The sequence below is a fragment of the Ursus americanus genome, chromosome 15 (assembly GCF_024610735.1).
Source record: "Ursus americanus isolate L20-20 chromosome 15, mUrsAme1.1.p, whole genome shotgun sequence".
NCBI lineage: Eukaryota > Metazoa > Chordata > Mammalia > Carnivora > Ursidae > Ursus > Ursus americanus.
In genome coordinates, this window is record NC_142141.1 from 21053093 (window position 1) to 21080113 (window position 27021).

The following is a 27021-nucleotide window of genomic DNA, read 5'->3' on the forward strand; positions in this document are numbered from 1 at the left end:
ATCAGGGAGTCTGCTTGGGATTCTCTCTCTCTCTCTCTTCTTCTCCCTTTGCCCCTCCCCCCACTCACACGTGCTCTCTCTCTCTAAAATAAATACCTCTTAAAAAAAAAAGTGAGAGAGTCATGAACCATGAGGCTAGGAAGTCTGGACAAGAATCTGAGGGTCTTACATTGGAGCTGTTCAGCAGGTGGGAGCCACAGAAGGTCTCTGAGCAACGAAGAGGCTGGAGTAGCGCTCCAAGAATAAACTGTTACTACCTATCCACTTGCAATTAATCTCAGAATCCTCCTCTCCCTGCGAGAGATGGCAGAAAAAAGATAATCTTGTTTTCATTCAGAGGAAATGTTCCCTCTTTGTGGGCTGAGGACCACTCTCATTCTGGCTTCCCACAGATCAGACTTAAATGGGGCTGACCAAACCCCAACCCCAGTAGATAGGAGACCTACCTTTCACCATTACCTGTACCAAGCTGTATGAGAGAACAATCAAACCTAAAGGGCACTGTTTATGGGGGGACCGAAACACTACAACCCAGCAACTACAAGACTACCTAAGTCTGCTGAGCTCAGATCTCGAGAGTCAGCGAGTCGGCCCTTCTACCCGGCAACTGGGAGTGTCCATTTTCCTTGCTTGGATAACTCCGTGGTCTCAACACCAGGATGCTGGAATCTGAAATCTAGGAGGGGCTCCATTTCCTAAGAGGACAAGGTCATTCACAGACAGGAACCACTGTTTAAAAAGGCTGATTCTGTACTTCCAAGGGCAGAACCATATCACCTGTCCAATTCACGCTTTGTTTTGAATAGATGGCTCTAGAAAAGGTCATTTGCTACTTAAGGTGTGAAAGCTCATTAAGAGACTTTTTCAACAGCAGAGAGAAAAATAGCCAAGATATTTTGTAATGTCTATTATCTAAAGGGCAAAAGGAATCTTTAGTGACTCCTCGCTTCCATTCTTAAAGAATGATATCAACTCGTACCATTTTCTTCAGAGGAAGTTCCCGTGTTTTATCACTGGGGTGTGTGTGTTGGGGGCAGGGGGGACAACACTCTGATCAATAGTTTGATAATGTTCACTTGAGTCTCTCGCCTGCCCATCCATCCTCCATCCATCTGTCTGCCTGCCCATTCATCTATTCACTTAAATGTTTAATGAGTACAACCACATGCTAGGCTCTTTGCTAGGTGTCCAGGATATTGGTGAGCAAGACAGACAAGGTCCCTGCTCTCATAGAGCTTACAGTACTGTGTGTGGCAGGGGGGAATACACACTTGATTCTGGAACCACAAATAAATTAAAACAGCTATAATGGCAGGTGCATAAAAGAAAAGTACATAGAGCAAAGAAAGTCCCTTTCTTTCAGATCAGATCAGGAGGATCTAATCTAGTCAGGAAGGTCAGGAGAGGGTTCCTTGAAGAAAGAAAGGAAATATGATTAGGAGTTAATTCAACAGAGAAAGGAGAAGAGCGTTCCAGGTAGAGGGAAAAGCAAGGGTGTGCAAAGGCCCTGTGGCTAGGCAAATATAAAACACACGCGGGACTGAAAGAAGAGCAGAGTGTGTGGCACACAGACAAGGAGGTGAAGCCTAGTGGGGATGAGAGGTGGGTGGGTATAAGGACTTTGTCTGCCCAAGTATTTTATATAATAAGGAGGTGGCAGGATTCAGTTACATTTGGAAAGTTCTCTTGTAGCCAAGTAGAGAAGGATGGAACTAAGGAAAGAGGCTATCACAGGGTATATGTATAGGCAGAGATGATGCCAGCATGGACAAGGAAGACAGAAGTGGGGATGAACATAGATTTTTAAAAAAATAGAGTCACAAGGGTTCTGCAGGTCTGTAGTCAAGAAATGCAGCCTGAGAACTTTGACACTTGGGTGGTAAGTTTATCTTTAAGGTCCATAAGCCCAAAGTCCTGTGGAGGCAGGTGGGGCTGACCTGGGGCCTGAGCCCAGACCTCCTCTCACCTCGTCTGCTGTTTGTTTCACCACATGTTATTTTCAAGTCTGAGCCCTGTTCACAGACAACCAGTCAGGAAATCGGACCTAATAAGAATTATATCATATGTCTATTCACCTTCAGGAACTAAATGACATGCGGTCAAAAAGAAAGAGAAGCAAACAGTAACGCGAGGCCAGCGATCCTCCCGTCCCCATGCTCGGTGAGCCTGTGCCACAGAAGGTGTCCCTAGAGGCCTCGTTCTCCCCAGCCTCGGGAATGCGAGCACTTGGGTGCTGAGTGAGCTTTCTTTCGGAAGCTAAGTATTTTCACTACCTCAGTAGGCACTGTGATGACTTCAACCAAAGAAACTGTTATCAGTCTTAATGCTAGAGCAAAAACTGCCTAAACTGAACTTTTGAGAGGTGGTTTGTCATTATATTCCATGGGCAACAGTCAAGGGTGATTCTGATTTTATGTTATTTCCCCCTACAGTGGCGAGTTTATTATAACCTAACCCTTTCATAAGATGAGACTTTACTATGTTATTATTGTCATTATAGCCACTTTGAAGATGACAAAACTGAGGCTTGGAGTGAAAATCAATACGAAAGTGTTTTACAAACTGTCAACCACCCCATGAGTATAATCATCACAACTAATGGTTCCTTCCACACGCATCTGCCCACTCCGTCCCACATCTCGGAACATAGTCAGTTCTCAGGAAAGAAAAACCCGCTGCAGTGAATCATACTTCTGCACCTTGCTCACAAAGGGTCTTGAACATCTCAGTCGAAAGTGATCAACCACAGAAAAGTCTCCAAAAAGTGTTCTCAGCGGCTTGGCAGATCGAGCCCAACAGAGGGTCATTACACTGCTCTGCAGAGCACATGTGGATGCGTAAAGAGGAAGGCAAGCAAAACTGGCAAGCTGAAGAGACGGCAAGCTCCAAGCTCTCAGGGATTGAAAAACGACTGCAAACACATCCTGTTGGTCTCCTACTTGGAGAATTAGAACTAAAATACCAAGCAATATAGTAGTTGCTCTACGAGAAGGAATAATTACAATCAGGATTCCCTACATTCTGAAGACAGCAAAACAAAGTGCGTAAGAGCACCTGCTTTGGAGTCAGAAAGACCTAGGCTTGTGTCACAGTTCTGTTTTGCTCGCTAGCTGTGTGACCCGAGGCAAGCTGCATGGTTTTCCTAAGCCCTGGTTCCTCAAGTATATAATGGGGGCATTAATAGTATCTGGCATAAAGGTTATTGTGAGGATTAAATGAGATATAGCCAGTAAAGGTCTTAGAGGCGTTTGGTATTTAGGAAGCAGTAAAAATCACAGCTCTCATGATTAGTTATTATTTGGGTGGTACTTTGCAATCTACAAAGCATTTTTGTATATATTATCCTAGTTCTTCACTACAATCACACCAGGATGAAGGCAGGCATCACCAACCTATCCTAATGCTCTTCCTTGGGGACCCCACACTCTGAGAATCCTCTCAATACCGTGCTCCAAGCAGCCCTTCAGAGTGAGCCAGTCACGGCCAAAGGATAGGACCTGTCTGCCTTACCCGCCTCGAGCTGGAAAAGTGAATTCCCAAGTACACCTGGTGGGCTGTGATCCACTGGTTGACTTCTATAATCTTAGATCTTCATTCAGGCTGGCTGGCTATTGACTGTTTGCAAAGGTCCCCCAAAGCAGTGGGAAGGGGAAAGTGAGGAAAGCAGATGGTGACTGAGGCCCCTCCCCTCACCCACAATTGCCTGGGCCTTCCCATGTGCCATGCCCTGGAGTCACAGAATCTAGATGCTGACTGGGAGCTGAGGTGCTCCCTCCTGTGATGGTTCACTGGACCCAGTAACCCCTTCTTTGCTGCAGCACATGCCTGGTCCCTGAGACTGGCTTGGGCACTTAGGGAAGGGCCTCCATATACATGGCTACGGTTATTAGAAAATTCCTTCTGGTATTTAGCTCCTTGCGCTCCTTCCTGGCTCACAAAGAAAGTCTCTGACTGGACTATGATCCTGGCCCCCTCCATCTGCCATCTTGGGACCTCTAAACTCTTTTCCATTTCTCTTGGGGTAGGAGCCACAAAGGGCTCTGACCTCCTTGAGCAGCATCCCCACCACCGCCCCGTCCCCTCCCTTCCACTCACTCTGCCATTCTTGTTCTTGCATACTGATCTCCTAGACATACAGTGGCCCAGGCAGGATGCATGAGGTGTGGCCACAATAACACACAGTATGGTGTTCTTAGAACACAAGACTTTGCTATGGACGTAGACAGTCCCTACAGGAACAAATCCCAACTCTCAGGCAGGCCTTCCCTGCCCGCCCTAACTAGATCATAATCTCTAAGTGTGCCCTGATAGCATCCTTACCGCTCCTTTGTGATTCCACATTCATTTGGGTGATTATTTCATTATTGCCTGCCTCTCCCCAAACTGTGAACTCCATGATGGTAGAAGAGAGCGATTTTTGCTGAATGAATGAATGAGCGGAGACATCTTCTGTTTTATCTTTTCTAGAGGAAGGAAGGTCATCCATGATTAGACATGTCTAATACAGTCACAAGGATTTAATACCATAAAGGGGTTCTGGGGATTAATTTTATCCTCTGACTAAAAGGTTTCAGGGCAACTTAATGGGCTACAAGACTAGAGAGAGCTGGCTTACCTAGATCCTAAAATGATTTCTGAAAGATATAACACACTGAACTCCTCTACCTTCTTCTTTCATTTTCCGACTGTTTCCTTTCTGGATTCCTAACATTAAGGTTTGTGCACAAATTGCTGTATGTTCCCCAGGAGCTGTTCTCTTTTTCTGCCACAGTAATGGGAATTTTAGCTGGGAATAAGACTTCTCAGAATAAAGGTGATATTTCCCAGACATCCTAGCAGCCAGCTGTGGCCTGACTAGGTCCTATCCTATCAGATGTGAGTGCAGGTGTTGTGTGGCAGTCCATGGAACCCACCTGAAGAAACCTTGATTCCTTCTACCTTGCTGCCTAGAATGCAAGTGCTACCAGGCTGGACCATGAGACAGAGGTCTGCACCCTAGAGACGTTGAGGATTCTGGTGGGAAGGAACCCTAGATTCCTGAGGACTTCAGGGAGCAGAGCTGTCACATCAGTCCTGGACTGCAAGCCCCCAGACCTTCTTCTCTTGAGGCTTAAAAACATGAGAAATAACTTGGAGTGATGCAGAAGGCCCTGAAGGAGGATTCAGAAGACCTGGGTTTCAGACTTCTGGCTCTACATTTATGAAGAGTGGGACAGTAGGCAGGTCCTTTGTCTTTCTAGATCTCCATTCTTTGACTATACAAGGGAGGTCAAAATAATATTTGTACGTAACACGATTGTGTAAAAAATGTTAAGGAACCTACAAAAGGTAGTAGAATTAGTGAGTTTAGCAATGTCACAGGATACGAGGTTGACAAATGAAAATCAACCATATTGCTAACTACCAGCAATGAATCACTGGAAATTGAAATAAAACATAGCATTTACAATGGCATCAAAAATATTAAATAATTGAGGGCTTAATTTAACAGAAACATGCAAGACCTACCCACAGAAAACTACAGAACAGTAATGGAAGAAATCAAAGCTCTAAATAAATGGAGTAATAAATGGAGAGATACATCATATTTATAAATCAGAAGACTTGATACTGTTAAGATGTCAATCCTCTATCTGTGGACTCAATGCAATCTCTGCAGAAACTGACATGCAAGGGACATAGAAAACTAGTTAAAACAATTTAGAAAAAGAGAAACAAAGGTGGAGTGCTTAATATCTACTAATTTTAAGGCCTCCTCTAGGGCTATAGTGATCGAGAGAGTGTGGTACTTGAGTAAGGAAAGACATGTGACTGACAGGAGCCAAATGGACAGTCCAGGTATAACCATCAGTTGATGCTGAACAGAAGTGCTAAGGAAATTCAATGGAAAAGGATAATATTTTCAACAAATGGTGTTGGAATCACTAGATATCCATATGCCTAAATATAAACCTCAATCCTTACCTCACACCATACACAAAAATTAACTTGAAATGGACCACTTACTTAAATGTAAGAGCCAAAACTATAAAATTTGTACAAGGAAATATGTGAGCAAACTTTAGTAATCTAGGTTTAGACAATTTTTTTTTAAAGATTTTATTTATTTATTTGACAGAGATAGAGACAGCCAGTGAGAGAGGGAACACAAGCAGGGGGAGTGGGAGAGGAAGAAGCAGGCTCATAGCGGAGGAGCCTGATGTGGGGCTCGATCCCATAACGCCGGGATCACGCCCTGAGCTGAAGGCAGACGCTTAACCGCTGTGCCACCCAGGTGCCCCTAGACAATGGTTTTTTAAATAAGATACAAACAGCGTAAAATATGGATAAACTGGAATTCATTAAAATTTAAAAGCCTTGGCTCTTCATAGGGAAGCCATGGACTAAGAGGATATATTTACAAAACATGAATTTGATGAAGGACTTATATTCAGAATGCATATAGCATATGTTACAGCTCAACATCATTAATCATTAGGGAAATGCAAATCAAAACTACCTTACACCTATGAGGACAGCGATAATTTTAAAAAATGGAAGATAACAAATGTTATCTTGGCAAGGATGTGGAAAAATTAGAACCCTTGTACGTTGCTAGAGAGAAAGTAAAACAGTATAGCCACTGTGGAAAGCAGTCTGGTGGTTTCTCATAGGGTTAAACACAGAAGCATCCAGACGACCCAGCAATAACACCCCTAGGTACATATCCAAAAGAACTAAAAGCAGGTCCTTATCTCGCCATCAATTCTGAATGACAGCCTTGCTGGATAAAGGATCCTTGGCTGCATGTTTTTCTCTGAAAGAGCTTTAAAAATGCGCCCCCCCCAACCCTTTCTCTCATTCCAGGTCTGTGTAGACAGGTCTGATGTAATCCTGATACTTTTGCCTTGGTACGTGAGAAATTTCTTTGCCCTGGCCGCTTTCAATACTGTTTCCTTGGATCTAATATTTGCAAATGGCACTATGACGTGACGTGGCGTAGGTTTGTCATGGTTGAGCTTGCGAGGGGTCCTCTCTGCCTCTTGGACACGAATGCTTGTTTCCTTTGCTAGATTAAGGAAGTTTTCAGCTACAATTTGTTCAAATATCTCTTCTAGACCTCTCTTTTTCTCCACCCCCTCGGGGATGCCAATGATTCTGACATTGGAATGTCTCATTGAGTCAGTAATCTCCCGTAACCTACATTCTTGAGATTGGATTTATTTTTGAGCCAAGTTTCTGTTTTAGCTTTCTCTTCTACCATCCCATCCTCCAAAATTGGACAGTTACATGCAAAAGAATGAAACTTGATCACTCTCTCACACCATACACAAAGATAAACTCCAAATGGATGAAAGACCTCGATGTGAGACAGGAATCCATCAAAATCCTAGAGGAGAGCATAGGCAGCAACCTCTACGACAACGGCCACAGCAACTTTTTTCATGATACATCTCCAAAGGCAAGAGAAACAAAAGATAAAATGAACTTGTGGGACTTCATCAAGATAAAAAGCTTCTGCACAGCCAAGGAAACAGTCAAAAAAACTAAGAGGCAGCCCACGGAATGGGAGAATATATTTGCAAATGGTGCTACAGATAAAAGACTGGTATCCAAGATCTACAAAGAACTTCTCAAACTCAATACACAAGAAACAATGGGCAGAAGATATGAACAGACACTTTTCCAATGAAGACATACAAATGGCTAACTAGACACATGAAAAAATGTTCAAAATCATTAGCCATCAGGGAAATTCAAATCAAAACCACACTGAGATAACCACCTTACGCCAGTTAGAATGGCAAAAATTGACAAGGCAAGAAACAACAATTGTTGGAGAGGATGTGGAGAAAGGGAATCCCTCCTACATTGTTGGTGGGAATGCAAGTTGGTACAGCCACTCTGGAAAACAGTGTGGAGGTCCCTTAAAAAGTTAAAAATTGAGCTACCCTATGATCCAGCAATTGCACTACTGGGTATTTACTCCAAAGATACAGACGTAGTGAAGAGAAGGGCCATATGCACCCCAATGTTCACAGCATTGTCCACAATAGCTAAATCATGGAAGGAGCCGAGATGCCCTTCAACAGATGACTGGATTAAGAAGATATGGTCCATATATACAATGGAATATTACTCAGCTATCAGAAAGAACGAATTCTCAACATTTGCTGCAACATGGATGGCACTGGAGGAGATGATGCTAAGTGAAATAAGTCAAGCAGAGAAAGACAATTATCATATGATTTCTCTCATCTATGGAACATAAGTAGTAGGAAGATCGGTAGGAGAAGAAAGGGATAAAGAAAGGGGGGGTAATCAGAAGGGGGAATGAAGCATGGGAGATTATGGACTCTGGGAAACAAACTGAGGACCTCAGAGGGGAGGGTGGTGGGGGAATGGGATAGGCTGGTGATGGGTGGTAAGGAGGGCACGTATTGCATGGTACGCTGGGTGTTATACGTAAGTAATGAATCATGGAACTTAACATCAAAAACCAGGGATGTACTATATGGTGACTAACATAATACAATAAAAAAATATTATTATAAAAAAAAAGTACTAAAAGCAGGGACTCACATAGGTATTTTTATGCCAATGTCCATTGCAGCATTATTCACGTACCCGAAAGGTGGAAACAACCCAGGTGTCCTTCAACAGATAAAGAGATATACAAAACACGGCACATACATACAACAGAATATTATTCGGCCACAAAAAAGAATGAAATTTTGGCATGTGTCACAATGTGGATGGATCTTGAAAATATTATGCTTAATGAAATAAGCCAGACACAGAAGCATGCACATTATATGATTCCACTTACATGAGGCACTGAGATTAGGCAAATGCATAGAGCCAGAAAGTAGACTAGAGCTTACCAGGGGGAAGAGTGCAGTAAGTGCTTAGAGGGAGTCATTACTGTTAGGGATGATGAAAAAGTTTTGAGTATAGTGTTAATGGTTACACAACACTGTGATGTCTTTAATGCCACCAAATTGTACTCTTACAATGGTTAAAATGATTAATATTATGTTATGTATCTTTTTCCACATTAAAAAGAAATACCTCGCTCATTCTCCCCTATCCCCTCCAAAAAGCAAATTCTTCCAATTTTCAACCCTTACATATTCTAATAACTCTCTTGGAAATTCACAATGGATGTTAACATATTTAGGCTCTGTAAAGTCTCACAGGAAAGAAAGCTGCCTAACTTTGTTTAATCCAGCATTTCACAATTTATTTGACAAGAAGTTCCCCCCACCCACCCACCCCCGCATGCTTGCAAATGATTAACACTCTGAGGAACTCAGGGACCCTGTTTTGAAACACTGTGCTAATGACAGGGTTTATGAGGAAGAACGCAACACGATTCCTCCCCTCTCAATGTGCATCAGTTTTTTGGCTTTTACTTTGAAGCATGTAGACATGGAACAATGACACAAAGATTTCAAGCTGACATACTGACTTAGAAGGAGGGAAATAAAGTTTATGATCATCTAAGATTTTCTGAAAGAAAGCTTTAGTCACCTGCTGAAGCCTCTGACATCTGTGTCTACTCACCCATCCATTCATCCATCTGATAAATATTAATTGTGCAACTACTATTTGCTGGCCCTGAGTTAGGTGCTTTGGGGAATATCATAAAAGACACAGTCTCTGTCCTTGGTATAGCCAGATATGAGATCCTTTCATTCTAAAAAGTGCTACTGGGACCTGGAAGAAGAACCATGAATTATTCTGGAATAACTGTACTGGAAACAGTTCTGCAGAGGGCATTGGGGATGAGCACTGAAGGATGAGCATAATGTGGGCTGGTGAAGGCACCGCAAAAGCAGAGGTGATAAGGTTACCCAGGATTGTCCCTCACACAGAGTACAGACTATTTGAAAAGCCTGGCTTCTTATAATTCTGGTTAATGGATCACTTTACATTTTTTGAATGGTTTCTCAAATGTAAATTTCTCCAAAAACCCTTGTTGGCTTGAGAAACTATGCATCTGAAGTTGGAGCAGAGGCTCTTGCTTTTCTTCTAGAGAATTCAGGAAGATTTCTCAGGATGACTGTGGCAGATGGATTGAAAAAGTGGCCCGATCCTCCCCCCTTCCCTGTGTCCACGTCCTCTTCGGTGGGATCCGGAGGCTCCTCTCATTAACAGGTGGACTCTAGTGCCCCACCTTCTGAATCAGGGCAGGCTTCGTGACTTGCTTTGGCCAAAAGAATGAGGCAGAAGGGACAGTGTGTCAATCGTGAGCCTAAACCTCAAGAGACTTGCATTCTTTCCAGCCTGGGTTTTGTTCTTCTGCCTCCGCGAAGAGAACAAGCCGAGGCCCAGAGGGACGTGAGGGGCGAGTGGAAGATGAGACACGTGGAGAAGAACTGAGGTCAGCTTAGACAGAGAGCCAACCCCCAAAGATACGCAGGCCCGGCCAAGGCCAGCAGAGCCGCCCAGCCCGCCCACAGCTAACCAGAGACGCCTGAGACAGCGCGGCCAAGACGAGAGACGCCACCCAACTGACCTGTGGACCCGTGAGGGATAATATATGGCTGCTGTTCGAAGTCACTGCCTGACCTTGGGGTAGGTTTTTGTTTTGTTTTGGGTTTTTGGTGGTAATAGAGAAGCGATAAATGACCTTTGAGAGGATTCAGTTCAGTTCTGTTTACTTCCAAAGGTGTCAAAATAGAAACAAAACTGTAGGAATCCTGTCCTCCTGTCTCATTTTTTTAAAAGATCCAAATCACACCAGTATTCTCAAGCTCGATTCAAATACCAGATCCTCAAATACTATATCCTAATTCTATTCCCTTCCGCTTAAATAATAATCTTCCTCCCACTGCACTCTCTCTACGCCTTTCACTGCACTCTCTCTACCCCTCTCTTTTTGGAAGTTAGCCCTCAAGGTCTCCAATTATAACCATTTGTATACATGTCACTCCTTTGCACTGGATTCTAAACCAGTGCTTTCAAACTATCTGTGATGAGGAACCACTTTGTTTTAATTTCCAATTCACTGTGAACCAAACCATCTGTGGTAGGCAGAATTCTAAGAATGACTTCCAGTGACCCTCGTCCTGTTACACTCCTCTCCCTTTGAGTGTAGGTGGAACCTGTGAATACAATGAGATGTTCCTTCTCTGATTACACTGTGGTACAGGCCAAAGATTATCCAGGTCAACATCATCTAATCACACAAAAAAGCAGAGTGTTTTCTCCATCTGGCGGCATGAGAAGTCAAAAGGATTCAAAGAGTGAGAAGAACGTGATGTGACATTGCTGGCTTTGAAGACTAGAGGACCACGTGTGGGTGACCTCTAGGAGCAGAGAGCAATCCCTGGCTGACAGCCAGCAAGGAAACAGGGACCCCAATCCTACAATCACCTGCCAACAACCTGAATGAGCCTGGAAGTGGATTCTTCCTCACAGCCTCCAGAAAAGAGCCTGGACTGGCTGACGCATTGGTTGTGACCTTGTGAGACCCTGAACAGAGAACCGTTAACTCGGCTTGGACTCATGACCTATAAAACTATGAGCTAATAAATGTGTATTGTTTTAAGCCACTAAGTGTGTGATAATTGTTGCAAAACAAAACTAATGCACTCCTGTATAGTGTGGCAGGTTATATTTTCCAAAGGTAGCTGTAACAAAATCTTGTGACCCACGTATACTTCTGAAACCTTTTTCCACAAGCCCATTAAAACGTGGAATCTACGTCTCCTCCTTTGAAGTTGGGTAGACCTTTGCGAATGCCTCAACCAACAGAGTCTGGCAGAAGAGACGCATGGTGACTCCGGGGACTCACACGTCTGTGTGGCTCTCGTGGAACCTAGCCACTATGCGATGAAGAAGCAACTCCTCTTGCTGTGGCGAGTCAACATGGAAAGGACCCGCCAGCCTCGTGAGTGAGCCACCTTGGAGGTGGACCCTCTGGCCCCAGCGGAGGGGCCCCCACAGGCACTGTGTGGATCCGAGATGGGCTGTTCTGCCCAGCCGTGCTCAAACTGCAGACTTGTGAGCAAACAAATGACTACTGTCTCAAGCCACCGAGTGTTGGGACCGTTTGTTAAACAGCAATGGTAACTACAACACAGCTTGCACTTCACGTAACTCACCACAGAAGCTCAAGAGCATGTGACCTGATCTCTAGCTATTCAATAAGACACATCCATTGAGCATGTACGTGGCTGTGACGGTGATGTCGAAGTGCCATACAAGTTTCTAAATGCTCATCTTCAATTTCCGTCCTTCTCCCACGGTGAACTGCCACCATTCTGCAGACTGCACTTTGAGAGGCATGGCTGCTAAACATCTCCGGGCCAAGCCCGTTCTCACGCACCTCTGCACCCTCCCAAATGCCTGTTACAATTCCTGGACAGAGGAAGGATTCGGTAAATGTTTATGGACTGAACAGAGCACCCAAAGAAAGCCATGGCTGAAAGGTCAACTCTCTCATGTCATAGAAGGCAACGTGGCAGTCCAGAGAGATGAAGGGATACATTTAGGATCATGGGATAAGTTAGTGGTAGAGCCACGCAGCCTTCTAATCTAGGCTCTGCCAACCCAACTGCCTATGTGTAAAGACGGGTTGGCCATGTATGAGACAACACAGAGGCAAGGAGGCTGGTGAAAAGGCAAGTGTATGCATGCCCACATAAGGGGAGGGGCAGCTGCCAGCTGACCGCCACCAAGTGAGGGCAAGTGAAGACAGATGTTCAGTTTTTAAATAGAACCTAGAGAATTCAAGTTTCTAGACACTATTTCTTAATTTTTGACATGCTATCTAGACTGCAATTCCTGAGCACTTCTCACTTACAGTTAAGGAAACTAAGGTCCTGAGAGGTGACAGATTTAACCAAGAACATACAAGAAGAAGTGGCAAGATTATTTCTGACTTGCCAAGGAATTTGGTGATGATGACTGGTATTACCAACATTCACTGAACACCTACTATGGGCAAAGCACTCTGCCAACCACTTGGGCTTACACTCTCATTTAATCCTTTTAACAGTCTTAGAAAGTAGGCACCGGGATTTCCTCTTTTTACAGATACAACAAGAGACTCAGAGAAGCTAAGTAACTTGCCCAAAGTATAGTGTAAGTAAGCAGTGGGTCTGTGCTCAAACCAAATATTCACAAGGGAAACGGGTCTTTACCATCCTGCATCATTTCACTGTCCCTTCAGCATCCTATCAAAGCTCCCAGGTTCAGTTTTACCTGGAACGGCTACAAAATCCATCCATTAACAACTGTCTATCATTTCAAGCCAGTAGCGGCAATCCGAGGGTGACCTGTTGCCTGTCCCCCAGAGTCTGAGTGACACTGAGCCTGGGCACTGCCCACCCTTCCCAACTGCTGACTCCCCAGAAGGGCACGGTGTGTGTCTGCAGCGAGGGCAGCGAAAGCAGCAGCTTGTGCCACGGGGCTAGGATGCCCCAGCGTCCTTTGCTCAATAGAAGGGAAGCACAGGGCTGAGAGGTGGGAGGGGCCTGAGGGAAATCGGTTAGAACTGTCATTTTCCAAACTATGTTCAATGGATCCCTTGGAGATGCTGCATCTGGGAGCTGGGCCAGGGACGTCCTGACAAGAGGGGCTCCGATTTCTTCTTTGTCATATATTCATTAGGCTTTCAAGTAAGATTATACAACAAGTGTTCCACTGCTAAAAAAACAAATGTGAAAACCAATGATTTAAGCCAACCCCTTCACTGCATTTTTTTAAAGACAGACCCTATAATTTGATCTGCAATTATAACAATAATAAAGGCACATAGTGAAAGATTTAAAAAGTCAAAGGGTATACAATGAAAAATATAAATCTTTCCCCACTCCTAACCCCTAGTCCTACTCCCTAGAGATAACCACTATTAACATTTTCTGAGTATTCCTTCCAGAATTTTTAATAAGGAAACTGAACCCCTGAGGTTAGCTTATTTGAGATTATTCAGCCAAGGTTATGTACTGGATATTATGCTCCTGGCGTTTCTCTCCCCCTTTCTAACCTGCAAAAGTCTCCAATGGTTCCATAGATTATAAACTCTCTCCCCAGTCCCCCCTGTAGCTTCAGAAACCATACATTATGCATCTTCTGGCCTCACTCACTGAACAGGAACATTTTGTGTCGTTTTCATGGAACCCTGTTTCCCCATGGTCTTTATTTCACATGGTGGAAAAATAACCAGAATCACATTCTCAACTGGCCAGTGTTCAAGCCAGGAGCAGCGGCTGGAAAGTGCATGCTCAGCCAGAGGTCTGAGCCGCTGGGCTGGAACTTAAGCTTGACCCCAAATCCTAGAAGTCGTAGAAGGGTCAACAGCTCTATACCTTTGGCTCCTCTCTGGTGGCACTGTCAGCCTCCTCACTGGTCTCCTGGCCCTCGGGTTGCAGCTCCCAATTCCCAACCTTCCTGCCTGCACCCTGTACCTCATTCTTCTGCATCTACCTACAGCCCCTTTTCCTACGTGCTTTCTCTTCTGGACCCACCTCCAGACTGAACCCATTTTCTTCCTGGGAGTAAAGAGTATATAAGTGCACTCAGAGCCTCTTTCTCTCCTAGAGAAGACCCAGAAAGCCAATATTTATTGGGCTTTCCATGTGCCAGGCTGCACTAAGCAATTTACAGGCGTTAGCCTCACAATAAGCCTAGAAGGTGGCACTGACTATTATTGTCCCATTTTACAGATAAGGAAAATGACCAGGAAGCTGGCACAGGAATGCAGAGCTGGCTAACCAAGCCTCAGGAGGGGCTTGTTCAACTCCTAAAGCTGGAGAGTTGCCTTTGGCTCTGAGGCTTCTGACGTCAAGCCTGCCCAGTATACTGCCCACATCATGTTTTAGAAGGGGACAAAACACCCACGGTACCCCTGGTAGATGCTTGGTAATTCCCCTCCCCCACCGCCCCCCACCTCGTTATCCAACAGACCAGCCTTTTCTCAAGGCTCTTGAAGTGGACTCTGAGCAGAAGAGAAGGCCTTAGATCTGTGAAAAAATTAATCCCATGTTACTTGTCAGCAGAGGTGCGGGCTCCCTGCTGTTGCCTAGGTTACGTGCCTGGAGCTTAAGCCACTGCCGATCACTCCCCTATTTACCTTAATTAATCAGATCGGCGTGGCTCCCTCTGGACGGGGGCTCGGTCCTCCCCACAGCGCCCAGATAAACAAGGAAGTTGGGGAGCCCTTCTCGGAGAAATGACTTAAGTCATTTCAGCCCTGGAGGCCCATGTGGGTGGGAAGAGCACCTGAGGGGCCACCTGGAACCAAGGTGGGAAAAGAGAGGTTCCCTGTCAGAGGCGTTCACTTGCCCAGAAATTTCGGCTAGCACTCAGAAGGCAAAAACACGCTGCCAGGCAGGGCATAATTATAAGCTGTATTATTCAGGCTAACCAAAAGGAAGGCGTGAGACCTGAACAAACAGCTGTCTCATATGTGAAGGGCCCCATTTCGTTTGTCATGCTTTTAAAAAATTACACAAGAAGGAGGCGGAGGAGGGGGGAACCACTCAGTCTTCATACTGCAGAGGACTTATTTTCTAAGAAACACACTCTGTCAGCTGACCTGAATCGGCATGTAGACTCTACCTGCATTTCTGGCTTTCAACTCCTTCCTCTCTTGGTGTACATTTTAGTTTCCTAAAGGAGTCATGGACCACCGGACATGTGGCACTTACTGGGTCACCGTCTGAAATATGTCAGGGCTCAAAGAACACAAAATTTATAGATGTATTAACTGTGGCGTCCTTGCCAGATAGAAATGGACACATAAGACAGACAGATACACCCACGTAAGCCCCTGGACTTGGAAAGCTTGAATGCAGCCAAATCATCTAATGAAGCCCACGACTCTGTGGTTAAGCCCCACACTGATCCCTATTTGCTCTACATGTAACCTCATTTACAGGATTTAAGTATCTGTCCAGGCTAGCATTTCCCCAGTCATGATGCCAGTCTGCGTTCTTGCTCTCTCTCGTTAAGGCACAGAAGTGAGCAACACAAGCAGCTCCCAGCAGGTGAATCCTGACTGGCCACGTGACTTCACACGTGACCCTGAGCAGAGTACCTGTTAACCAGGCCTCGGTTTCTTCATCCGAAGAAGGGGGAGGATAACACCTGCCCCGGACACTTCATCAGCTGTATAGAGGCTCAAGGGGACCACGTGTATATATAAAAGAAAATGTTCTGTGATTATGATGGGACAGACACATGGACGTGGCCATCATCACCTTCTGAAGCCATGAAACCAGTGGTCTCATGTTGTTTAGCTGAGGATGTGGAAATCACACTGTGCATCTGCTTCTTGTCTGTAAAAAGTCTGCTGGGTCTGTGGGTCCCTGGCCCTGCCCTTGTTCTGAGGCAAAGAGATGCTACGTTCGGTTAACTCTGTAACAGGTTATCCAGTCACATAACTAGACTGGAGCCAGATCAAAGCCTGGCATGAGGAAGACACGCTATCCTGTTCCAACTTCGGGATTCACCACGGGAAACTGATGGATGAGTGGGTGAAGGCAGAAAGATGGGGAACACAGCTTTTGTTAGACAGAACTCCCAGTGTTGAGCCAGATAGCTGACAAGAGCAGCCCAGGTCAAACAGTCACAGGGAGGAACTGAATACATTCTGAGTTGGGATCCCTCGACCCCACCAGAGACCTCAGCCAAGTCACCCAGCTTTGGGGATGAGTATGGCCTCTGGCAGGAGAAAGAGGAGGGCCACTAGACCCCAGATTTGGGGAGTCAGCATCCTCATGTGAGTCAGACACTTGGCCTACCTACCGTAGCTTCAGTGCCCTCTCTCCTTCCTTCAGACAGGGTCACCTTCACCTGGGCGTCCCCTTTCGTCTCCTGGCCCAGAGCCCCGTTCCTTCTGCCCTCTGCCAGTCTGGCCCTAAGTTCCCTGCCCACAGATATCCCAATGTCCTGTCTGCCTGGCTCATGTCAACCCCCTCTTCTTCTCCTGCCGTCCTGTATCCCCTCACTGTCAGGGGCCTGCAGGTGGCCCGGCTTCAGCTGTGGAAGCGTATCTGGCTCAGCAGGCCTGTCGAGTCCCTGCCACACCCAGTGTGGCCCTGCTCCACTTCCCGTGGTCTCACCTTTCTGTCCTGGATCCAGGTTGCTTTTCGAGTTCTTCTGATCCCACACAGAGGAGGAAGCACATCACACTGGACCGAGTGGCTCTGGCACATTACAGGTCCTTCCGCCAGACCATCAGGTAAATCAACGGGTTTTTTTTTTTTTTTAATTATGTATTCATGGAATCCAATAAGAGAGCTAATATTGTTGGGATGTAATATAAAAGTTCCTGGAAAGGAACAATAACAGCTAACATTTATTGAGCTTAATAATTTTTTAAAAATATTTTATCTATTTATTTGACAGAGAGAGAGACAGCCCGTGAGAGAGGGAACACAAGCAGGGGGAGTGGGAGAGGAAGAAGCAGGCTCCCAGCAGAGGAACCTGACGTGGGGCTCGATCCCAGAACGCTGGGATCACGCCCTGAGCCGAAGGCAGACGCTTAACGACTGCGCCACCCAGGCGCCCCTGAGCTTAATAATTTTTAAGCCCCCGCTTAAAAACCTGCAATGATTTCCCATCACTCTTAGATTAAACCAAACTCCTTGACATTCTCACAAGGTCCTACACAGCCCGGTCTCTGCCTACCGCTCCAGCCCATCCTACACCATGCTACCCTTGGTCTCAGAGTTCTGGCTACTCTCCCGAGTTCTTCAAAGACACCCCACTTTTTCCTGCCATGAGGCAAGGAAACACTTGTCACACCGTGTTCCCACTCCAGCACGTTAACGTCACATTTCAGCTCAGATGCCATTCCTCTGAGAAGCGCTCCCTGACTTCTCAGTCAAGGCTTCTGGCAGATCCAGCGATCCTATTCTTCAGAGCACGAAGTTAGTAAGCAGACCTCTATTTGGAGTGGTTATTTGGTTAATGCATATCTGTGCCTGCACTGTAAGCTCCAGAAGGGCAGGGGTAGCATCGTTCTGGCTCACCTAGCAGTGTAGCTGACCTAAAGGTGCTCAAACACTGTTAGCCGAACTAACTGAATGCATAAATGGGTGCAAATTATGTGCTAGTCCCTGGAACAAGTCCCTCTCGATGTATTGTCTCATTTATCCTCAAAACAACTCTCTGAGGTGGTACAATTATTATCCCCAAGTTGCAGACAGTAGCTAAAGTTTTACAACGGTTTGGTAACTTGCCCAGGGTCACAAATACAGCAAGTGGTAAAGCCAGGACTTGAACCCAGGTCTGTCTGACTCTAATGCCTGTGCTCTTTACTCTGCAAAACTTGATCCCAGCCAGGCAGTGGGGGACATCTCAAATATGTTCCCTTATTTTAGAGTATAAACTTTACCAGTGGGTGGGCACAGGGAAGGGAGAATGTTCTTCTCTCCACACACATGGATCTGAGCCACAAAAAGATAAGACATCTTAGATTCTTCATATTTTCCCAAATGAATTTTAGCTAAGTTCCCAGGGAACCTCTCAATAATTCCATCTCCCGCCTCTCCTTTCTGGAGTGCTCTGGAGACCTAAGCCAGAGTGTAATTTGTGAGTGAGAAATAAATCTCTGTGGGTTACAACCCTGACATTTCAGGGTTGACCTGTTATACCACTTAACATTACCAATAAGAACACAAATCCAAAATCACACGCCAACATGATTCCTTGAGTAGATTTTCCTGGATAGAACTTAATATTCTTTTGTCAACTTTATGAACTTAAGGATGTCCTAAATTGCTACTGAAATGTGCAAGCTGTCTGCCCAAATCTGTCTGCTCTATTGTCTCTTCCCTTTGGATGCTAGCATCTGGTTCTCTCTATGTCAAATGTGCTGTCTTGTCTGAAGGGGAAGCCACCCCTCTCGTGCTTGGACATTATTTGGTGAACTTCTTCAGCCCCTCTGGGCGGTGTAACCTTACAAGTGGGCTTGGAGGCATCTGAAGCTCCACGGGTGGGGTGGCTCTGCGACACGGCAGTGTTTGGTGGACTGCAGGGTCAGTGGACCGTGCTGTTCCCGACATCTGAAATGACCTCACGGGTGAACACCTCAGGAACACCTGTTCCCCTGCAAGTTGTTCGGCCAAGTTCGCTTTGGTGGTGGAGTCTGATAACTGCATTATTGCACAAAGCACCTGACCTTGCTAGTAACTGCTCAAGCTACAAACGTGCTGAAAGTCACCATGTTTTAAGCAATTATCTGGCTCTGTGCAAAAATGTTAATTTCATGCTTTGCAAACACATCTTTTGTAAAAGACCAACCTGCCTATAAAAATCGCTTTTGACATCCCCAAGATAATCTTTAGGGGAAAGAAAAAGTTAAAAGAAAAAAGGGGGGGGTTTCCACTTAATCAGTTTCTACAACCTTCTTTTACTTGAGACTTTTTTTTTAATGACAAAAGAGAGGTGTTGACAGGAAGGGTCACCAGGAGGCAGAGGAAGACCCAAATCAATGAAGACTAACTTCTAAGGATGCTAAAGCCCTTGCAGGCTCTCTCTGCATTGTGCTCCCTTAGGTGGAGGGAGTTTGAGAAGCCTGGGAAAGTCACATGCTTCACGCTGACTGACCTAAGTATCTCAGCCCATAGGGATGCTCTGGTCTGAACAGTTCATTCTGCTGGTAAGAAAAAGGAGGCCCAGAGACGAGACATCCTGCCAGGCTCCCACAGAGGTCAATGCTGGGGTCAAGAATCCAACCCAGGGCCCCTGACCTCCCAGTAGCGTGCATTCCGGCAAGACGTGGCACTAGGACAAAGAGAAAATCTAAATCTTTTCTTCAGAAGTTAAGGAGAGTGACTCTAGTCATGCTCTTTCCCTGTGATTTCCTACAGTGCTGTGTGTTCCCTGATACCCACCAGACGGCATGATTCAATTCAAGAAGAATTTCTTTAGCGTTCACTAGCGATGCTTCTTAGTGACTATGTTTTATCTTATTCGTGGTATCTCAAATCTTACTTTCCACTCCATAATGTGGATGCCTTCATTTAACTTTCTTATAAAAGTAATGTGTTTTTTTTCCTTTCTTCCCCAAATAGTTTGAGTAAACTTACTGATGCTGCTGGAAGGTGTGCCTTGTTCCAACAAGAGCTCACTGCATGAAAGCCCATTCATAGGCAAAGATTTTATTAACTACCATATTAGCAGACGCTAAGCAGGTGGACCAGAAAGCCAGGCAATGGGCTGTGGGGTCCAGGAAAAGGTAAGATACATCAGTTACAATCTGGAGGAAGGCTCTCCAAAAGGACGGATAAATTTGTTTTGAATGAGAGTCTTTAATTGTGTTTTCCCTGACTGTAGTTTTTTTTTTTTTTTTTTTTTTTGAAAAGAGAAAAGCACAGAGAAGAAAATTTAAATACAGGAAACTGGGGGGAAAATGGTGCACAGGACCTCTTTGTAATGTTTTTACAACTACATGTGAAATCTACAATGATCTCAAAATAAAAAACGTAATTTAAAAAATCCTCCATAATCCCACCACCCAATAATAACCACTGTTGATAATTCTGTGGTTACCCTTTTTATCTTGTTTCAATGCATGTGTCTGAAATCTGAAATCTGAAGACCTAACTGGAGGTCTGGAACCAGCTTTCTTTACCTGTCATCGTGTCAAGAGAAATTTCCTATTATTAAAAGTTCTTTGAAAGTATTTTCAAAGAGTGCATTATATTCTATTACATGGGTGAATCATATCCCCTACTGCTGGACATTTAATTGCTTCCAATTTTCCACTATTATGTTTTTTCATGTTATATATATTTTACTACAATAAAATTTTTTTTTGGTAAGTTTCAATAAACATCCTTCTATCTCCTATTTCTGATTACCATCTCAGGCTAGACTCCCGGACGCCAAATTCCTGGCTCTTTTTCTAAGACTCTCATCACATGTTAATAACAAAGTTCTTTCCTGATGGGAATAGAGGGAGATGGGCAACATTTTTCTTTTTCTTTTTTTTTAATGAAGCTGAAAAATGTCTTAGTAGAAAAACTCCAGGTGACTGCAAAGTGCCTAATTGGTGATTTTCAAATGCAGGGCCATCTGGGAGCCGGGTATGAGGATCCAGGAAACCCACAAACCCACCTGCCTGCAAACTGGGGTGGGTGCCTCATCCAGCTGTCACGCTCTCCTCGCATCTCAAGACAAAATGATCTTTGGAGAGAGACACACTAAACCAGGATATATGGGGCTGTCTTTTGTAAAAGGAGGTTGTTCACTCTTCTCCTAGGAGGGTAATAGCTTGGGAAATACGCATAAGCCATTGCTGCTAGGATATAAACAGTACGAAATTATCCAAACTTGGAGCCATTAAAGATGCACATTGTGAATTTAGAATCAAAACACTCTATAAATTTATAGCAAATCTGCACATTGAAAAATCAGTCTGCAGACTATAAAAGCAGTTGTTGGTTTAAAGCTTTTGCAAATGTTCCTGACAACACTCCCAGGGTGGGCACAAGGTGTGAGAGCAATGGGTTTCTCTCATGGAAGTCTTCGTCGACATCGAGAAACAAAGCAGCTCCGAGACACCTTCCAAGGAGGTCCCTTTCTTTCGAGGTCTGATGTTTTCCACTGTTGGTTCTACCATTTGTTCTAGAAGTGATGTGGTCATGCTCTCCTTCATGAGCCTAAAGACTACCTGAGACCTTGCTGGTTCTTTCATACATTGGGGAGTGGGATAAGAAATAAGGGACTGGACGAGTTAGCATAGGGCTCCATACATCCCTTCCCAAAACATAAATACTGTCAACAAGGGAAGACATGTAAGGGTTGGAAAACTCATTGAGAACTCTTTGTCTTCAGAAATTATACTTGCTGACTATTTTTCAGTGTTTCCCTGAGAGAAGAAAGATAAAAGTCTGCCCACCATGACTCCTCCCCACCCCTGGAATAAGGACAGAGAGTGAGCTATGAGTGGAGGTCCCCCTGGCTGTCACTTCTGCCCACTGGAGGTCAGAAGGAAGTCTCTTCTTTGGCAGATGACATGTGGGCCTGCAGTGTTTGGCTGTGGTTTCAGGCACTCCCTAAAAGCTGAGACGGGGCCTATACTGCTCAGAAATGGAATTAATTTCCTCCAGGGAAGGCTGAAACAAGTGTTTGTTTAGCCTTGTCCTGGAGAGACTAAGGGGTCAAGTGGGAAAGCCAAAAAGCCCTTTCACTTGTCTCTGTTCCTTGTTATTCTAACATTTCCACCTCACTTAAAAAAATGTTATTTGCCAACCTATTATTTTGAGCAATTTCAATAGAAAAGTTGTACAGATAGTAAAAAACACCAGTATACCCTTCACTTAGGTTTACCAATTATTAGTATTTTATCACACTTGTTCACCAACCTCTATGTTTTTTGCTCAATCATGTGAAAGTAAACTGCAGACATCATGATGCTTGACCACTAAGTACTTCAGTATCCACTTCTCAAGCAAAAGAACCTTCCCCTCTATAACCACAATTCCATTACCACACTGATATAAACTATTGTCTAATGTTCACTCTATATCTAAATTTCCCCCCAAATTATTATTTTTTAAGATTTATTTGTTTGAGAGAAAGAGAGAGTAGACGGGCAGAGAGAGAGGGAGAGAAATCCTCAAGCAGAGTCCCTGCCGAGTGCAGAACCCGACGTGGGGTTCCATCCCAGGACCCTGAGATTACCTGAGCGGAAATCAAGAGTCAGACGCCCAACCGACTGAGCCATCCAGGCACCACCCAACCAAGTTATTTTTATTAATTTCTTAACTGGTACATAATTCACACAACATAAAATCCGCCCTTTTAATTGGCACAATGCAGGGGTTTTTAGTATTCTCACAAAATCGTGTCATCTTCACTGCTAATTCTAAATCATTCTCATCACCCCCAAAGGGAACTCTGTACCATTATCAATCATTCCCCATCTCCTCCTCTCCCCAGCCCTTGGAAACCACTAATCTATGTTCTGTCTCTATGGATTTGCCTCTGCTGGACATTCCATATAAATGGAATCATATAACAGGTGGCCTTTTGTGCTGGTTTCTTTCACTTAGCATCATGTTTCCAAGGTTCGTCCATGTTGTAGCATGGATCAGTATTTCATTCCTTTCTACAGCTGATAATATTCCATAGTACGGATAAACCACATTTTATACATCCATTCATCAGTTGACATTTGAGTTGTTTCCACCCTGGGTCTGCTATGAATAATGCTGCTACGAACATCCACGTTCTAGTTTGTGTGTGGACGTATGTATTCATTCCTCTTGGGTAGACAGCTAGGAGTAGAATTGCTAGGTCACATGGTAACTCTGTGTTTAACCTTTTGAGGAACTGGGGACTGTTTTCCAAAGCGGCTGCATCATTTTACAGTCCTACCAGCAATGCATTGAGGGTTTGAATTTCTCTACTTCCTTGCCAACACTTGTTACTGTCTGTCTCCAAAGCGCTTTTGCAGTTATCTTTATCCTGAACCACAGTTCAATCAGGGATTCTGCATTGTATTTACTCTTTTGTTTTCTTTAATCTGGACCTGTTTCCCAACCGTCTTCCGCCTTTCCTGGTGTTAGCATTAAAAGAATAAAAACAGAGGCTAGTCCAGATCAGGTATTCATCCTTGATCCAGGTGGGTCCTAAAGCACCTTTCTCTTGCTCACTGTATCAGCAGCTTGGGAGCAGTCTCTGGGTTGATGAGCCCACTAGCCTTGTACGAGTTCTTGGTCAGAGCCCAGCAAAATGACCTTGTGACTCTTAAGTGGGAAATGCTTCTCGACACCCTAAGGCTTCCGTTTGGCATCAGCAGGCATTTCAGGGGAAGGCAGCAGGTTAGGCTGAGGTGGAAGAGAGCATGTCTGAGGGCCACTGCGGAATCTGGGCGCCTGCCTTGAAGTGGCCCTCCACGACGCTTGCTGGCTGGGCTGTCTCGAGCGCCAGAGTTAATTGGGGGCACTGAACTACAACAGGGGATGGCACTGCGGAGTCATACCCACCAGCTCCACCACAGTAATGAGCTCTGACATGTATCACATCTCAGACTGTAGCTAATTAAATTCGCCACAGCTTCTCCAACAGCAATGAAGACTGGAAGCACTGAGCTGCAGGGGGGCAGGATCAGGGATCCTGGGACCCACTGCTGGCTTAGCCACAGACTCCCTGCATGACATGAAGCAGGTAAATCAACCTCTCTGGACCCTCCCTAATCTATTATGCAGGGGAAGCGGCACACAAGTGAGGTTTCTTTAATCACTAGGCGTCTCTCATTCTAGGCACGACACTGTCAGTTCATGTTACCGGACAATGACTCCGATGTGCTCTTGTCAAAGGGTGATCATAGCAAGAAGAGCTAATGCAATATGGCTACGTCTAGCTACAGCATCACAACAGTGCTAGTAACTCATGGGGGCTCTCTCTTCATGTCTGTGCAGCACCTTACAGCTCTTCCACAAATGTCAGCTCTCTTGACCCCACGTGGGGTAGAAAGGGAACAAGGGATCATGCCCATTTTGCAGGTGAAGGCTTGCAGATCTGAGGTGAACCACTCATTCTTCTCATTCTTGAATCATCACAAAGCATCCACCGTGTGTCTGGGACTGTGTGCTAGGCCCTGGTAGGATTTTTCCCTCTTGAGCTCTTAGTTGGGTGGGGAGGATGAATAAATGAGCTAAGACAACAAATTGTGAGCAGGAAGTCCATGCAGGAGCCTCTAACCTGGGCTCGTGGTTGGCCTCAGGTGGCCTTCACGGACCATGTGACACCTAGTCCTCCACCAGGGCTCTTCAAGGTCTTCTAGGGTGGAGCAGATATGCTTCAGGTAGTAGGAATAAAGCTCTCACCTGGGGCCTGCTTGGCTGGTGGAGGAAGGGCAACAGAACGCTTTTCCCTCAGCGCTTAATACAGAGCTGACGAATGAATGAACTCCAGTGCCCATGGGCCTCATCTCCTAAAGAGACAAGAAGTCAGGGCAAGGCCACTAAGGGACATTAGGTTTTGAGTAAACTCCCTGAGGTCCTAGGCTTCACCAGCTGCGTGTAGTGCTCCTGGACAGTGCCAAGCGCCCAGTCCCCCGCTTACTGGGGGCTGTTTCCCAGTCTCCTCACCTGCAAGGTGAAAAGGTTGAACTAACGCTTGCTCTTTTGCTCAAATGTACTTAATGAGCTCTCAAAACTTTCTCTCTTCCTTTCTCCATCCAAAGACAAAGACAAAGCATGAATTGATGCATTTCAGTGGTGTCTCATAAAATGAAATTAACGGTGTCAGGAATCTTTATTGACCTCTGAAGTCAAATTCTTCAAGGCTGATTGGCTGGACACAGCTGTTTAATAATGAGTGCCCCCCTCCACCCCACCTCATACTCCTTGGCAGTTAATAGGGCCATCCCATAACTCTTCCCATGAGAAGGAGAGGAGAGAGAACGGCCCGTGTCTACACTTTCTGCAGAGGCTGGTTCATAAAGCAATATTTATACATTCCCTTTAACCTGACATTGCATAAGATCTATTACCAGTTAATTAAATTGTAACCATTTTATATATTGACTTCTGGTTGTGATCAGCATCTAAATTTACAGATCCACAAGTCCGCGTTGACTTGCGTGAAGAAGCTAAATAATATTCACTTAAAAGAGCATTAAATTGTGCAGAACCATCATGAACAGTCAATAAAGGCTTCATGTTAAACAGAATTTAAAGAGATGGTATTTGCTACTTTCCTCCCTTGGGAAACATATGCTTTTAAAAGTTATTTCCTACCCCTGAATTCCCTGTGACTACAGTGGTTTTGACAATTTTCTGATTTGTTTAAAACGAATGATTATAAAACTTCGTTAGAGGCATTTGCATTCATCTAAAAGGGGGTGCGTCCTGGATCTTGCCACTGTCATAAAGGGAAAAGAGACAGGAGACTAATTAAGTAACAAAGCCTCAGCTAGAAACCTCCTTTCTAGAGGCATAATCTCCTTTGCCAGGCGCGGGGCAGATGACTGGCTGCACGCTCCCTCCTCGGCCTAATCCTCCCTCCCCAGCAAGAAGCGTTCAGACAGTGTCTGGAATAATAATGTAATTACGGGCAGCTCAAACACCTCATCCATGAAGGATGAGAATCTGGAGTCTTTCAAATATGGGAAGGAGACTCAATGGCACCAAAGGGAGGCTCCTTTTTGGGGGGCCAAAGGGGTTAGAACGGTCTTTCTCTCTTTTTTTCCCCCCCCACTAAAGTAAACATGCTCTCAGAAGGAAAGTAATTGCTTTTAACCAAGACATGAGGGCTACTCAGGTCAACGTGCCTCTGCACTCACTCAAAACACAACCCCAAAACCTCAAGTATCTTTCTCCAAAAAAGCCAAATATGTTTTGTTTGTTTTCTCCCATCATGGTTCTTCCTTCAGTCTAGATTGTAAAGTTCTCACTGTTCTGAAAGACAAGATACAGGATTAATGGGCAGGGATTGTGTTCTATGAATTTTATATTCCCTGGATTTAGTGCAGTAATTGTTACACAGAAGATGCTAAATAAATGTTTGCTGATCGGCATCAGTTATACTTCATGTTGTTTAAGTTAAACCTAATTTTGCTAATTTCAATTTGGGAGAATACCATCTTGTGGAATACTTTGAGTACAGGGGCTCCCACTGCACATGTAAGTATCATAAAAGCCAAGAGCCAAAAACCACAGTCCAGAGCCATGATCTTCAAACAGCCTTCCACAGAGGCCTATCAGTTCAACAGAGGTGACTCAGGGGTTGTGTTAGGGAGGAAAGGGGGTAGAGACTACTGGGCTGCCAACCCCATCCCATGTCCATTTCAATGGAAACAACTCCCTTCTACCTGTTTTCTGTGCTAGGCTTTCTTCCTTCCTCCCTCTTTCTTTCCTTCCTTCCTTCCCTCCTTTCAATTTTATTTATTTATTTGAGAGGGAAAGAGAGCAAAAGCTAGGGGGAGGAGACTCCCCCTGAGCAGGGAGCCTGACAGGGGCTGGATCTCAGGATCCTGAGATCATGACCTGAGCTGCCACTTAACCGACTAAGCCACCCAGGTGACCCAGGGCTAGGCTTTCACATAAAACATCCTTTGAAGAAAAA

The 27021-nt window shown here is 44.9% G+C and overlaps 1 protein-coding gene across 2 annotated transcripts in view; it reads right to left on the minus strand.

Annotated features, from left to right (window-relative positions):
- Positions 1-27021, minus strand: part of GALNT10 (polypeptide N-acetylgalactosaminyltransferase 10) — a 212798-nt gene that overhangs the window by 124588 nt on the left and 61189 nt on the right. The window contains exon 1 of one of the 2 annotated variants that reach the window (XM_045791966.2): positions 4321-4438. The exons of the other annotated variant lie outside the window; for it this stretch is intronic. Within the exon in view, the coding sequence (XP_045647922.1) occupies positions 4321-4341 (21 nt within the window). The 5' untranslated portion in view covers positions 4342-4438. Of the gene's footprint in view, positions 1-4320; positions 4439-27021 lie in introns of those variants that run through there. 2 annotated transcript variants of the gene reach the window in all.